A 14,614-nucleotide genomic window follows, 5' to 3' on the forward strand; every position below is an offset into this window, starting at 1 on the left:
AGTCTGGCAGGTAGGAAAGCAGAACTGCAGAAGGTATGGCTGGTGCTGGGTTACTTTCCCGATGTTTGCTCTTGTGCAGTTGGCTGAAGAGAGGGTTTGTCAGCAGCTGTGGCTCTGTGCTGGCCTCTTGGTGGTTGTGGTAACCAGTGCAGAGCTCTGCTGGAGGTGGACACTGGGGTCAGCAGTATCCCTGTGCTCACACAATCACAGGATGGCTGAGGTTGGAAGGTATCTCTGGAGACCATCTTGTTCAACTCCCCTGCTCAAGCAGGGCTACCTAGAGCTGGTTACCTAGGACCATGTCCAGGTGGGTTTTGAATATCTCCAAGGAGGGAGACTCCACAACCTCTTTGACAATCTATGCCAGTGCTCAGTAACCCTCACAGTGAAAAACTGTTCACATTGGACCTCCTGTGTTCCAGTTTGTACCCATTGCCTTTGGTCTTGTCATTGGGCATCAATGACTTGGTGCTGGGATCCCATTTATCCTGGTCCCTGTGATAGAGGAGAGTGAAGGTTCTGGGCTGACTCCTCACACCCCAGTGACAGGGAGTCTGTGCCCTCATCTCACTGTGATGGGATGGTCTGGGAGGGCAGCTCAAACCCACCTTACAGGCCAACAGCTGAGCGATGGCTTCTCTGAGTGGGCATCTTCTCCAGTGGCAGCAAAAGCTGGGGCCTCACTCTGTGCTGTGTCCTTATGCTTGGCAGATGTGGATGAATGCGAGGACCCTGCTGTTCAATGTCTGTGGGGAGACTGCAGGAACACCCCGGGCTCCTATGAGTGCCACTGCCAGGCTGGCTTCCAGCTCATCAATGGCACCGCATGTGAAGGTACGAACCCCATCCCTGCAGTCCTCTGGGTCCAGGACATACAGCCTCCCTATATATCCCCATCTTTCTTGACACGGAGGGTGCCAGTTCTAAGGCAAGTGATGCCAACTTGCATAGCACATCCATAAGGTTGTAGGTAAATGCAGGATCACAGTGGACGGGAAAGATCTCTGTCTCCATGGTGAGAAAAGCAGGGGCCAGGAGCCCTGTGAGGGCTGCCTGTAAGAGACTGGGGAGAGGGAATCCCTGTGGCTTACGCAAAGGATGTCCCCTAGAGCTGGGTGTATGGCCCTGACTCTTCTCTCTCTGCAGATGTGAACGAGTGCCTGAACAGTGAGATCTGCAGCCCAAATGGTGAGTGTCTCAACAGTCATGGATCCTACTTCTGCATTTGTGCTCCTGGCTTCTCGAACATGGCTGGTGGAGTCAGCTGCCAAGGTGAGCTGCAGGATGGCAGGGGCATACCTCAGGTCCTGCCCTCTGCTCCCTCCCCTGCTGTGAGAGTCAGGTTGACAATTTTGGCATGGTTTTGCAGATGTGGATGAATGCACAGACAAGTCCCGGTGCTCACAAGGCCAGTGCCTGAACACAGAAGGCTCCTACAGGTGTCTGTGTGAAAATGGTTTCAAACACTCCCAGGAGACTGATGACTGCGTGGGTGAGAGATCATTGCAGGGGACATCAGCCCCCTGGGATTCGAGGGGGTGGATGCAGCCAGTGCAGCGGGGAGGGCAGTTCAGCTCCCAGCACCCCAATTTGCTGGTGACTTGTAAGGACTAGCAATGGGTCTGAGCATCTGGCCAACTGAGCTTGACCCAGGTGCTGCAGTGAACAAGCAGGGTCCTCATCTGACCTCTCCTTGCTCTCCTCCCTGCAGATGTGGATGAGTGTAAAGAGTACGGGGATGCCATCTGTGGCACGTGGCGGTGCCAGAACAGCCTGGGCTCCTACCGTTGTATCATGGGCTGTCAGCCCGGCTTCCACTGGACCCCCTTGGGTGACTGCATTGGTGAGTACAGTCCCAGGTGTCCCTGTCCCTCCTCCTAGCAGGGACAGGGTGGCTGTGGAACATCTCTGCCAGGGGCGTGGGGGAGAAGGAGGAGGAGGAGGAAGCGTGTGGCTGGTGGAGATGCAGATAATGCTAGGAGTTTGTTTTCTTGGCTGAGCTGCCTGCTTGTGTCTAGACTTCTCTCTTCCTGGCATCTGGAACAGACACCGCATTGTGCTGCTTTCCGCTTGGGGAGAGTCCTGTGCAGGTTACAGCCATTCCAGGCTTGGGGCTGGATCACAGCTCCCTGTAAGCTGTGCTTGCTGGGGCTGCTGCCTGTGCCAGTCACTTGCCTGGCAGGGCTGGGTGAGGGGAAAAGCTGCTGGTACCACTGTGTGCTAGGCTGGGGAGTCTGGATTTGGAGTTCAGGCTCCAGCAAAGAGGAAAGAGCAAAGGGGTTTTTGCAGTTTTTTGAGGCTCCTCCCAGCTCAGGGAAGGCTGCAGCAAGGAGGAGAAGCTGCCAGCCACTGGGCTCAAAGCTGGGCCAAGACTCAAACTTAGCATGTGGTGCTGCTCCTGGCCCTGGGAGCAGCGGGCTGTGAGCACACAGCTGCTCTGCCCACTCCAGGGAAATCTGCTCCGTGCAATGGTAGGAGGGGAGTGGGATGCAGCCAGAAGGGCCGTAAACCTGCCCTCCATAAGCAGACAACCCAGTTGAGACTGTCTAACCCCACCAGGCTGGGGCAAGGCAGAGATTATTTCCTGACACTATAGCAGCTGGAGAAGAACCAGGCCAAGAAGAACAGGGCAGGAGGGTATCATCCTAGATCTGTCTGCACTTGCACCACACACTTCAGTCGCATCCTTGTGTCTCCTGCCGATGAGCAGCCTGTAGGCTCCTTGTCCCTTTACACCTCTGCAGGGACCAGCACTGCCCTCAGTCACCCCTGCCAGCCACTTCCCATCCATTTTCCATTCACACCCTGCTCCTGTCACTCTATCCACATGGTCTCTCTGCTGCTTTGGATGCTGCAGGGCACTTCTCTTAATACACACACTCTGAGCAGGGTAGTGAGTGTGGCAGGCAGACCCAGTCTCTCACATCAAGGCAATGCCTGCCCCATCCCCAGGTCCCGGGGTCAGTGCAGAAGGACCTGGGCAGAGGGGACCCATTGGGAAAGGTGGGGTCTGGGGCAATTCCTGCTCTCCATTCTGCTGCAGACATAGATGAGTGTGCCAACGAGACACTGTGCGGCAGCCACGGCTTCTGTGAGAACTCAGAGGGCTCCTTTCGCTGCCTCTGCGACCGTGGCTATGAGAGCTCGCCCTCTGGGCACTACTGCATTGGTGAGTCTCCTGCGATCACTCTGCCGGTCAGTCAGGGACACCCATCGGCAAATGCCAGGCCAGTGTCCCCAGTGTGTGACAGCTCCTGGGGCATGGATGGGGATTGCATGCATGCATGGAGAATCTCAGACATGGACAGGACAGCTCATGGAGGCAAACCCCCCCACCCCTTAGCACAGTAGATCCTTGGGACTGCAAAGGAGCAGGGCTCTGTGAAGAAGTGGCTCCCAGTGAACATGGAGCCTTTCTCTGTGCAGGTGGAAAGGAGGCACTCAGGGGATGGAGGCACTGAGGGTGCCAGAGAGTTATTTTGATAGGTGCCTGGAGAGAACGGGCAGGGTGTAATATAAGAAAAAATGTTTTCACCATGAAGACAGGCAGGCAGTGGAACAGATTCCAAGATGGCTGTAAAGTCACCTTCTTTGGAGATTTTGAAGACCAAATGAGACAAAGCCCTGAGCAGCCTGGTGGGATCCAGTAGCTGACCCTGATTTGAGCAGGGGTTTTGACTAGAGACCTTCAGTGATCTCTTCAAACCTGGATGATCCTGTGAACCAGTGATTCACTGCAAACTGGAGTTCACACTTCTTGAATCCACTGAGAGCAGGGCAGGAAGCTCTTGCCAGACTTGTGTTGAACCATGGTGTAAAAAGAGTTCTCAGTTCATCCCTGGCAGCTTCCATCTCCCTGCTGAAGGGTGACCTCATGCTGCAGACCATGCACAGGCTGCCTGTGCAGAGGCAGAGCTCCAGCTGCCACCACTGCCCCTTGCTTTGCAGATGTCAATGAGTGTGAGCTGATGGTCGCCGTGTGCGGAACTGCGCTCTGCGAAAATGTGGAGGGATCCTTCCTCTGCCTCTGCCCCAGTGACCACGAGGAGTACGACACAGAGGCAGGGCAGTGCCGGTCCCGAGCAGTCGTGGGTGAGTAGGCAGCTAGGACGCAGGCATGGGTGGCAGCTAGAGCAGGAGCATGGTAGCCCTGGCTGGGGTGAGATAAAGCTGAGGGGCTGTCAGGGCTGTACAAGCCCACACCGCCATGGGCAAGCTTTGGTCTGGGGAGAGCCGAGGAGCCTGAAAGTGGGGACCTGGGAAGGCCACGCTGCTGGTGATGGGTGCACTCTGGGGACTTCTAGGTGTGGGGTGCTGCATTGGGGTGCCAAGGATCCCATCCCGTCCCCACTCTGCTGTCTTCTAGAAGGCCCCAGGACACACGCAGCCCATGTCTCTGACAGTGCAGAGCTCAAACAGTGCTACTACCACATCAGCGACGTTCGCCTGTGTGACAGCGTCCTGGCCAAGAACATCACCAGGGAGGAGTGCTGCTGTACTGTGGGGGCAGCCTGGGGTGACAACTGTGAGACTTACCCCTGCCCCATCCCAGGCACAGGTAGGACTGTGGCCCCACCACACCAGGCAAGGCCAGTGCTCTGCCTAACAGCTCCACCTGGATTGCACTAACGAGCTGTTTCTTTTCTTCCCATCCACCCTTGCCATTTGCCTCCTGCCCAGTGGAGTACCAAGAGATCTGCCCTCTCGGGAAGGGCTATATTCCCCAGGAAGATCCACTCTCAGGAAAAGTGTCTTTCACAGGTACTAGCACCGTTTTCTCTCATTTCTTTCAGGGTGAAAAGAGAGGGTGCCTACCAAAGCCCTGCATGGAGATGCATCCACAGAAATATCTCCCCAGGGCTCTGATGTGGGATACTAAAATCCTGCTTTCCTCCACCCAGAGAAATCCCAGATTGCTAATATCACTGAGCTGGAAGTGCTCCTTCCCCCAGTCCTGCCTCACTGCTGGCAATGACTTCTCTTGGTGCAAACCTCCTATGCCCATTTTGAATTAGGGTCCAGTAGGACACAACCCTTCCAGTTACTGATAGATCTCCATGTGGCCAGCTGGCTCAGTCCTTGGCACTTCACCTCCAGGGGAATTGTGTTCTCAACCTTCCAGAAACACACATGAATTTCCTGTTTGTGAAAGTATCCTGTTCTACATCGTTGCTCCTCCTGTTCTGCCTCTGGGTGCTTCCCCCTCTTCTCCCCGGCGTGTGGCTGGTGGGAGGAGCAGGGGGCTCACTCGGGGACCTGCCAGTGATCCAGGCCAAGGTGCCATGCTGGCTTTCTGTAGGCTCAGCACCCAACCCGCCCTGCTTCCATGGCTCTGCTCCCTGAGACACTCTCTCTCCATCCCTCTCTCAGACATGGATGAGTGTGAGACGTTCGGCTCGGAGTTCTGCCGCAATGGACAGTGTTTGAACACAATTCCGGGCTACAAGTGCTTCTGCCGTACTGGATACTTCTATGACTCCAGCAGGCTTGAGTGTGTTGGTAAGATAGCCTCAAAAAGCGGGGGGGTCCCCCACTGTGTGCAGAGAGACAGATGTGGTGCTGCACCCAGAGCTGTCCTTGCTGTCCGTGCCACAGGGCCATCTCTGGATGACAGACTTCCTGGGACCCTCCCAGGGAATGAAAGAGGGGGTGGCAGGGAAAGGGTCACATTGTCCATGTCTGCCAGCCTGAAACATTGCTCTGTCCTTGTGTGTGGGCAGACCAGGATGAGTGTCAGAATGAAGTGTACTGCATCAACGGCGAGTGTCTGAACACGGAGGGCTCCTACCACTGCTTCTGCAGCCTCCCTCTCGTGCTGGATGCCACCGGCAACCGGTGTGTGAACCTCTCCAGCAGGGCAGGTGAGCCCAAGCCCCTGCGGCGGTACACCTTTCCCCTACTCATCCCACCCCACAGCTGGGTCTTCCAGGAGGGAGCAGCAGGTGGGGGCTCAGTGCTGGGCTGAGGGGTGCCAGTGCCAGCACAGCGTGCAGCCAGGGCAGGGGCTGGATCTCACGGTTGTACCTCTCAGGACAAGGTGGGGTGGCACTCTTCTGGATGATTTTTGTGACATCTTTTGCTTGTGGCACCCACAGATGCCTTGGAGGAGTATGAAATCCACCTGGACGTCTGCTGGCAGACCGTCGCCGACTACATCTGCCAAGACCTGCTGCGCGGCGAGCAGACCACGTACACTGAGTGCTGCTGCCGTCTTGGCGAAGCCTGGGGCCAGAACTGTGCGCTCTGTCCGCACAGGTCCTCCGGTGAGCAGGGTGGTGTGGGCAGGCTGGGCTGCTGCCGGTTGTGCTGGGCAGGGTTGGCCATGTGTGGCTGCAGTGAGGGCTCCTCTTGTCTGCATGGCCAAAGCCAGTCCCCCACTTCTCTATGGCTGAGCTGCACCAGTGGTAGGATGTACCTGAACCTGGTTTGCAGTGAGTTGGAGGTGTCCAAGGAGGGAGTTGCTCTGTGTGTCCTGCTGCTCCTGCTTTGCTCAGGAGGGGTGAGGCAGTGGCAGCCTGGGATGGGAGCACACTGGGAACTGGGGTGCTCACTGCTCAAGGACTTGCTGGCCCCAGACAAGAGCTAATCTTCTTGAAGGCGGGGTGCCGTCACCAAACTACAGAGCTGCAGATTTGAAGGCCATTGAGCGCAGGCCTGGCTCAGCTGGCCCAGTGTGGATGCATCCTGTCCAGCCGTAGCAGACCAACCTCCCCTGAGCTGGGGTGCACTGACCCTTCCTCTTCTCTTACCACTTCCAGCTGATTTTGCTTTCCTGTGTAACGGGGCCAGTGAAGACAGTGAGAGAGGGGCTGAGCTCCGAGAAAGGCCTAGATACGAGTATGGACCAGGGATGGAAGACCCCCATTATGGCCTGCCCAGCCCAGATATAGGTCCCTACTACAACTACCTGGAATCTGAGTATGGAAACCCCGATGCTGGTTTCCCTCGGAGGGAACCCAACAGTGAGTTTCGTGGCAGCCCACTCCACCATGGCCCAGGGCGATCCCCACCCCGCTACCTGCCCAGCCAAACTGGTGAGTACTGGGAGACACAGAAAGGTGCCTTCCCATCCAGTCTGTGTCCACGGGGACTGCCTGGCAGCTCCCATCCCGGCCAGGATGCTCCAGGCTTGGTGCAAGCCCTGCTCTTGGCTGCTCTGAGTTGGTCCTGACCCCAGCAGCACCATCTTGGCACATGTGCAATGTCCCCTCCGCGTTTGGGCTGAGGGTCACCCTGCTCTGACACTGTCTTGCCACCTTCCAGGCCTCTACGAGGGCTTTGAGGGGCTGCAGGCTGAGGAGTGTGGGATCCTGAATGGCTGCGAGAACGGGCGCTGTGTGCGCGTCCGGGAGGGCTACACCTGCGACTGCTTCGATGGCTTCCAGCTGGACATGACCCGCATGGCCTGCGTGGGTGAGTGGCGGCTGGGGCCAGCCTGGGGCCAGCCCAGGGCTGTGTGGGCAGCCTGGGCCCGGCATCCCTTGGCAGCTGCCGCTCTCTGGCGGTGCTGGCCGGGACAGCTGCTGGAGGAGCCCCTGCTCTCCCTGGTGCTCCATCCCGTAGAGCTGGGTGCCCTGTCCTGGAGCTCACTGGCCTCTTGCTGCTGGCAGCTGAGTCAGCTGATTGCTCCCTTCTTCAGATAGCACTCTTGTACATCACCAGCCACTGTTACTCTGTTCCTGCTTACTTTCCTCTACATTCACCACTGCCCTGGTGAAATTCCTCACTTTCCACACTGTCCTTATGAGACACAGTCTCTAAACCTTCTCTCTGTGTCCACTCTAAATCCCTGTGCCTTGTCTCCATCCCTTTCATAGTGCAGCTCCCCAAGCCAGCTGAGGCCTCAGGCACTGAACAGAGCAGATGAAGACCCTCTTTTTCCTTTGGTACGGCACTTAACTCCAGCTCCCAGCATCCTTACTGCATGACACGATCATGCAGCTTCTTCATACAGAACCCATGGTCTCTGCCTCCCCAAATACTGCTAGGCAGAACGGCTGCCTGAGCTGTTACTCTTCGTTCTGCGTTTGTGTGCTATGTTTCCTTTTCCTTGGCTGCAGGGCTTTGCACTTACCTTCAATGAATTTTGTCTGGTTGATTTTGGACCGCTTCTTTGTTTGATCAGAATGAGTCTGAACCCCATGGCCCCCTCAGAGTGCTGGCATAAAACACATACATTTCATAATCATGGGGATTCTTCCTTTGTCTGCCTTAATGACAACACTGAATGGAGCAGAGGTTAGGACAGACCCCTGCAGGCTATGCTTTAAACGGCTTTTATTGTAACAGCCAGGTATTGCTAATTAACTTTGGAGTGTCGCTTTGCAGGCTGTTGCACAATTGCCTCAGTTTCATCTAGACCATGTTTTCTCAGTTTTCTTGAGTATGTCATGTGAGAGCATGTTGAAATCCTCACCATGGCCAAGGCACATCATATCCACTGCTTCTCCCTTATCTGACATACCAGTTTTCAGGTCAGTGAAGGGAACCAGATTGGCTTAACGTAATCAGGCCTTCGCAGATCTGCACCAGCTATTTAATGACCCTGATATCCTTTGGAAGGTTGTGACCTAATCACTAACAAACCTGGTCTGCTTAAGGGAATGGGGGTCAGCAGTCTGTAATTCTTGTTTCCACTCTGTTTTTGAAAATAGTTACCAGATTTACCCTTCCTCCGGTCTCTGAGACCTCCTTTATCCTTCGTCTCAGAAAAAGTGACCAACTTTTCAGGGACTGCAGGAGCATTAAGCATGCAAAGATGAGTTGTACCGAGCCTTTAGCAACATGAAAGTGCTTTATCTATGCAATTGTTGAATGTCTCCATCACAGTATGGCCTTTCCCTCCCTGTGCTCCTGCACTCTTGTTTAAACACTTCAAACATGGTCTGTGCCCTGTCTGGTCACCACAAGCATTTTATGATGGCTGGAACAAAGCCCACGTTAGCTGCTCCAGCCAGCTTGGCTAGCTTTTATTTCCTCTGCTGATAAGGACCAGACCAACATTCCCCATTGTTTCCTGCTAGTGTATTTATGGAGCCTTTGCTTGTTGCCTTTCGTGTCCTGGACTAACTAGCACACATTTTACACTGGACCCTGTCTCATTTTTCTTTTTTTTTCCCCTTCAGTTCTCCTACGTGGTGATTAGTCATCCCTGTGTTTTTACCTTGCTGAATTCAGGCCTTTAGAGTATCCCCACAGCTGCCATGGTGCTTCCCTTCTCTCTTCCCCAATAGCGTTGTTTTACTTCTCCTCTCGATTTGGTGATCCACAGCCAGCCCAGCCTGTCTGCTCTTCCCCCTTTTACCTTTCCCTGGAGGCAGCAAGACTGCCTCCCCCCACTTCCCAGGCTGTGGAGCATAGGTCCCCTGATGGCCTGCCTAACACCTCTTTGGGCTTCTGAGTAAGCCCATCACATCTATGGCAACATCCTGGTCTTGAAGTTTAGCCCAAGACCATAGTGTCCGTTCAGCCATTGCTTTGGCTGCATATGAAGGCTGCCTTGCCCTCAAGCTCTCATTTCACATTTCCCCTTTCCTCCTCCTTCCTCCCATGACAGCTGTGCTTCCTCCTACTGCACCATAAGGTTTTGCTTCCAGCCTCCCTCCCTGGGGTTGCACTACCCTTTCTTTGCCCCCTCCACCTGTACTGGGGACAACCCGAGGTCCCTGGGGTGGCAGAGCTCTTCATTCCTCCTGGGGTCCATCAGTCACTGCTGGGGCCTTCGCTTTCCCTTGGGTGGCCAGCTGAACCCATTACCTGCTCCCCACTCCTGCTCCCTGTCAATCTGCATGGTTTGAGGCTGGAATTTGTGGTCAGAGGGCTTGGACCTGCTTTGGCAGGTAAGGATTTGGGCTCTGGAGATCCTGTGGGTGCAAACAAGGGTTCTGGGTGCACAGGGATGCTCTGCCCAGCTGGTGGCCCCACCACAAGTTGGGGTAGCTCTGGCAGGGTGTCCAGGGGAGCACATTTAGCAGAGCAGACCCATTGTAGTGAGGCAGCTGCTGTGGGACTTGCGTGCAGGCGCTAGCCCAGCGGTGAGCCGGCCAAGTGAGCCCTTTGGCACAGTTTGCAGGTTAATAAAACAAGCTCTTGTTTGCGCAGCGCGAGGTCCCTCTGTGTTCTGGGCCTGGAGGTGATAATCGGCCTCTCAGGGCCACCATCATCTGCCTCCTCAGCCTTGTGGGATCAGGAAAGGGCGTTTTCCGAGGCTGGAGTTGGCCTTTCTCCCAGATCTTATGCTAGCACAACTTATCAGCAGGAACCTGCCAACCTGGGGGTGTCACCAGCAATAGACCACGGCTGGGGGCTTATCTGGTGTGTGTTGCTGGGGGGGGGAGGGGCAGGGAGGGCTCCCTCCTGTGCTGGGGGATGCCAAATGCTGGGGATATTACCCTTGGGGACTAAGGGGGCTCTGCAGATGTGCTGAGGGGTGTAGGAGGCTGGTGGAGTCACAGTTGGCATCCCGGAGGTGCTGGATGGGGAGCATGGAGCACCTGTGGGGGGGAGGGCTGGCAGAGTGGCAGGGGCACAAGGAGATTGTGGCTGTGGGACGGGACTGTTTGCTGTGCCACCAGCTCACCCCTGTCCTTCTTCTCCTTGCAGACATCAACGAGTGTGAGGAGGTGGGTGGCCCTGAGCCCTTGTGCCAGGGTGGCACCTGTGAGAACACGGAGGGCTCCTACCGCTGCCACTGCTCGCCAGGCTATGTGGCCCTGGCCCGGTCCCACCACTGTGTGCCCCAGACAGCCCAGAGCCCAGCAGCAGCGTAGCTCTTGGGGAGTGGGGCTGAGGGTGTTCCCATCCGGCGTGCGACTTTAGCACCCTGGACCTGGCAGCATGAAGAAAGGTCCCCCCAGGGCTGTGGGTGCTTCGAGGCTCTTTGCTCCTTCCCTTCCAAAGCGCACAACTTCCTCACCACCTCTCTACAGGCCAGGGCTGAGCTCTCAGCCTCTGCACCCCCCTCCACCTCCTGCTGCAGCAGAGCCCGCCCCAGCTCCCAACACCCATCGCTTTGCCCCGTGCCATGGAGGCTCACGGGACACCTTCCCCTGCCACGCGGCCCCAGCCTCTCCCCCTCGCCCTGCCTAGAAGGGGGGTTCATCTCTCCACCACTGCTGCACTGACCTAGCAAAAAGCCCCACCCATGCCGCAGGTGCTGGCCCCATTCCTCGTGAAGCATCCACCCCTAGGCCAGAGCTTTGATGGGGGGGGTCAACCCTAGCTTTCTAAAGCTGCTGCCTAACCTTGGGGCACAGTGGAGAGGTCAGAGGGGCCCCAGGGTGAGCTCTCCCTGCAGCCAGCCCAGGCACATCCCTTAGCCCCCCACTTTGCTGTTGTGCCCCATCCTGGCTGGGCTGAAGGACATGGGGGCAGGTCCAGCTTCCTTTCTGTAAAGTTGTTGGTGACTTTTTTTTTTTTTTTTTTTTTTTTTAACTGAGTCTGCTGGAAACTTCTCTCATGTTGTTAAATAAAACATTTATTTTGGGCCTCTGTGGCTCAAGACACTGGGGCTGGTCACAGCCATGCTTGTCTTACCTCTGCCAATAGATACTCGAGCCATGTCCTCCCTATGGGTCCAACCTGGCAAGGCCACCCCATTCTCAAAAGCCAATTCTTACTCCTCTCACACTGGCACCCAGCCTACTCCTGCTCCTGAGCCAGAGCAGAGATACTTGCCAGGCCAAATACTTATCTCCTCAGCCCGGTGCCAGCCACAGGAGCCAACTCCAGCCCCCACTGACAGCACAGTGGTTGTGGCCACTCACACCCTGACATGTTCACGCAGGAGGGGGCTGCAGTTTTAAGTGTCAGAGCATGTACATTTCTGCACTTGCCAAGAGCCCTTAGGCAGGTCTTGGAGCTGCTTTTCCAGCCCCAGATCCCTCACTAGGAAGGCCTTTACCTGTGCTGCAGCAAGCATGGCCATGTTCTACACCACCACCTCCTCAGGGAGCCTTTGCACAATTTCAGTCCAGCACAGGACCGGCAAGGCAGGAGCACAGCCAGACATCACCAGCTGGACACCCTGGCAGCCATGAGCAGAGATGCCTGGCTGCTCACAGCTCACCCGCACTCAGGCCAGCACACCACCTCCATCCATGCCTTCAGCTGAGAAGTAAGAGCAGCCCAAACCCAATTAGAAGAGGCCCAGCCATTATGCTTTTCCTCCTGCTCCTTTCCATTCACAGAAGACAACACAAGCAGATTTTATGTAGCCTTTATTAAAAGGAAAGTTATAAAAAGAGGTTCAGGAGCTCCCAGCAGCTCCAAGGTAGTAGTAGTGCAAACCATTGGTTAGAGAAAGAATCATCCCTGCAGAGACGTCAAACACCACTTGGCTTTGCATCCACAAAAAAGATGTTTTCCCAGCTGCAGTCCTGCTGGCTTGAGCAGGGGCTGAGGACAGAGCAGTCTGCCAGCTCGGGGAAAACCTCTTCTCCTTCCCTCTCCTTCAGCTGCATGGATGTCAAACACAGGTCCCAGGGGCATCCCGGTCAGGACAGAGTAGGAGAAGCGCAGGAGGGTGGATGCAGCTGGTGTTCTAGAAGAGGCACTGAAGGGTTACCAGGTAGCAGCTCAGAAATCAGCCAGGTTCATTGCAGAGAAATTCCTTTGCGAGGACAGACAGCTCCATTTCAAACAACTAAAAATCCTCCACAGAGCAGCTAGAGGACAATGCTCGGTCACTCCTGCAGCGGACACTGCTCCCCCTTGAGCTGCTGAGAACACCCCAGAGGGGTCTAAATGGGGTAAAAGCTCTCTGCCCACAGCTGACCTTGCAGGAACACAGTACTGGCAGCTCAGAGGCTGCAAAGCTCTGAAGGAAGCAGTAAGAAATACTTAATATATAAAAGAATTTGGCCTGTGTTGTCTTCTGTTTTTCCCCTTCCCGAGCCTTACTCATGGCAGGGCTCCTCAGCTGGTGATCTGAACTGGTATCTTCCAGCAAAACAACATCTGGTCCTGGTCATCCACCAGCTCCCACTTCACAATCAGTTTAATCTGAAAGAGAGAGAAAAGCAGAGGGAAGTGAGAGTGTTCAGGAGATCATAAGGCAAGTACATGGAGGGGTGTAGTTGTTACTTCTGTGGAGCAAGACGGTCCTGGGGGCTCTGAGCAAAGAGGACAGAGCTGGGGCATTGCCCCACTGCCACGTTCATGCTGTGGCTCCTGGAGTATCTCACATGCATAGAGGGTTCTGCTGCATGACACAGGAGACCTCCACACACTGCACTTGGATCTCTACTCTCTGAGTAAGCAGAGAGTAGAAACACCCTGCAGCCTTCCAGCTGAAATGCACCCTGGAGCCAATCACCCCCAGTTTGGGAGCATTCGGTTGAACACAGCAGGCTCTGCAGGGAGGCTACACATGCGCATAGAACAGAACAGGCAGATACTTGGGCACCTGAAGCCACTTTCTTAGCAGCTGGAGTCAGGCTGCTTCTTCTGCTGGGTCTGTCCCAAAGTGGGAGTTTGAGACAGTCATACTCACAGCAGAAGTGCCACCAGATAGCCTGAGGAGTAGTCTAACCTCTTTCCCACCACTACAAGACAAGGTGTGCTTCCTTAAAAGACAGGTTGTGGGACTGTCCCAGGAAGGGTGGTAGCTCCAAGGAGACCAGCTGCCTGCTTACTTACACTGGGGTACTCGCTCTTCACAGGGAGTTTATTCAGGTAGCTGTAGGAATGACCCTTCTGAATAGGGCACTGGATCCCGGACTTGCATCCATCAGGCTCAGGAATGGGAAAGGGTATGTCCACATGCAGCATCTCACCATACACCTTCGCTTTGCTGCCCTGACTCTCGATCTCTGAAGAAACAGAGAAGTGCAAGCTTGGCACTGGAGCAGGGAACACACTCCTATCTTATGCTCCCCCATCTGCAAGCCCCAGAGGCTGTGAGAACACAATTAAGTAACACTCTTCCTCCCCATCCACTTCTTCCCACCCAGACCCCTCTCCAGACACCCTTCCCCACTGCTCTCCAAGCAATGGGACACAGAGGTGCTCACCCCGGGCACCCCAGCTGAGGAAGCGACACTTACTGCTGGCAAAGGTGACGTTGATGCTGTAGGATGTTCCTTTGACGAGCTGGCAGGGCTGCGTGGGGCAGGGGCTCACGTTCACCTCTTGGATGCTGCCGTCTACAGAACCTGCACGGAAGAGACGGGCTTACCGGGCCTTCTCCGCCTGCCGACCGCCCCGCTGCCTCCCGCCGCCCCCGGCCACTCACCACAGTCAACGAAGCGGAGGGGCTCGGCCAGGACACTGGTGGCGGCGCCCAGCGCCAGGAGCAGGGCGAGCGACGACAGCACCATGGCGGCGGCGGCAGCGGGAACGGCGGCGGCGGCTCCTCCGCGGCGTCACATGAGTGCGGCGGCTCCGCCCGCCGGTCAGCTGGGGCGGCCCCGCCCGCGGGGCCGGGCCGGGGCGGGGGCTGCCTTGGCGGGGGGCGGAATTCCTCCCCTACAGTCCCGGGGCCGGGCAGCCCGGTCCGCATCGGGAAAAGGGCGGCGGAGACACCACCGTGAGGCCCTCGGTGCCGGATGGGACAGGACAACGAGGGAGAAGTAGTGGGGCTGTGCTGAAACTGCAGCGTCTGGACAGCCAGACA

The 14,614-nt window shown here is 56.1% G+C and overlaps 2 protein-coding genes across 3 annotated transcripts in view; one reads left to right on the top strand and one right to left on the bottom strand.

Moving 5' to 3' along the window:
- LTBP2 (latent transforming growth factor beta binding protein 2) overlaps positions 1-11,509 on the top strand; it is a 73,718-nt gene extending 62,209 nt beyond the window's left edge. Inside the window, exons 22-35 of one of the 2 annotated variants that reach the window (XM_005502337.3) lie at positions 712-834; positions 1,147-1,272; positions 1,370-1,492; positions 1,712-1,843; positions 3,044-3,169; positions 3,949-4,092; positions 4,367-4,558; positions 4,681-4,761; positions 5,371-5,499; positions 5,721-5,861; positions 6,096-6,263; positions 6,759-7,034; positions 7,264-7,413; positions 10,603-11,509. In XM_005502337.3, coding sequence (XP_005502394.2) covers positions 712-834; positions 1,147-1,272; positions 1,370-1,492; positions 1,712-1,843; positions 3,044-3,169; positions 3,949-4,092; positions 4,367-4,558; positions 4,681-4,761; positions 5,371-5,499; positions 5,721-5,861; positions 6,096-6,263; positions 6,759-7,034; positions 7,264-7,413; positions 10,603-10,769 — 2,078 coding nt within the window. In that variant the 3' untranslated portion in view covers positions 10,770-11,509. The remainder of the gene's footprint in view (positions 1-711; positions 835-1,146; positions 1,273-1,369; positions 1,493-1,711; positions 1,844-3,043; positions 3,170-3,948; positions 4,093-4,366; positions 4,559-4,680; positions 4,762-5,370; positions 5,500-5,720; positions 5,862-6,095; positions 6,264-6,758; positions 7,035-7,263; positions 7,414-10,602) is intronic. The other variant, XM_065063941.1, reaches the window with a different exon arrangement.
- Positions 11,510-12,201: 692 nt separating this feature from the next.
- NPC2 (NPC intracellular cholesterol transporter 2) lies at positions 12,202-14,411 on the bottom strand. The gene is made up of 4 exons (XM_065063942.1): positions 14,234-14,411; positions 14,046-14,153; positions 13,639-13,811; positions 12,202-13,002 (listed from the first exon to the last, which is right to left on the bottom strand). Exons 1-4 carry the CDS (start codon positions 14,316-14,318, stop codon positions 12,916-12,918), a joined length of 453 nt encoding a protein of 150 aa, XP_064920014.1. The 5' UTR covers positions 14,319-14,411; the 3' UTR covers positions 12,202-12,915.
- Between the last annotated feature and the right edge of the window lie 203 nt (positions 14,412-14,614).

The sequence above is a fragment of the Columba livia genome, chromosome 5, assembly GCF_036013475.1.
Source record: "Columba livia isolate bColLiv1 breed racing homer chromosome 5, bColLiv1.pat.W.v2, whole genome shotgun sequence".
NCBI classification, from domain to species: Eukaryota; Metazoa; Chordata; class Aves; order Columbiformes; family Columbidae; genus Columba; species Columba livia.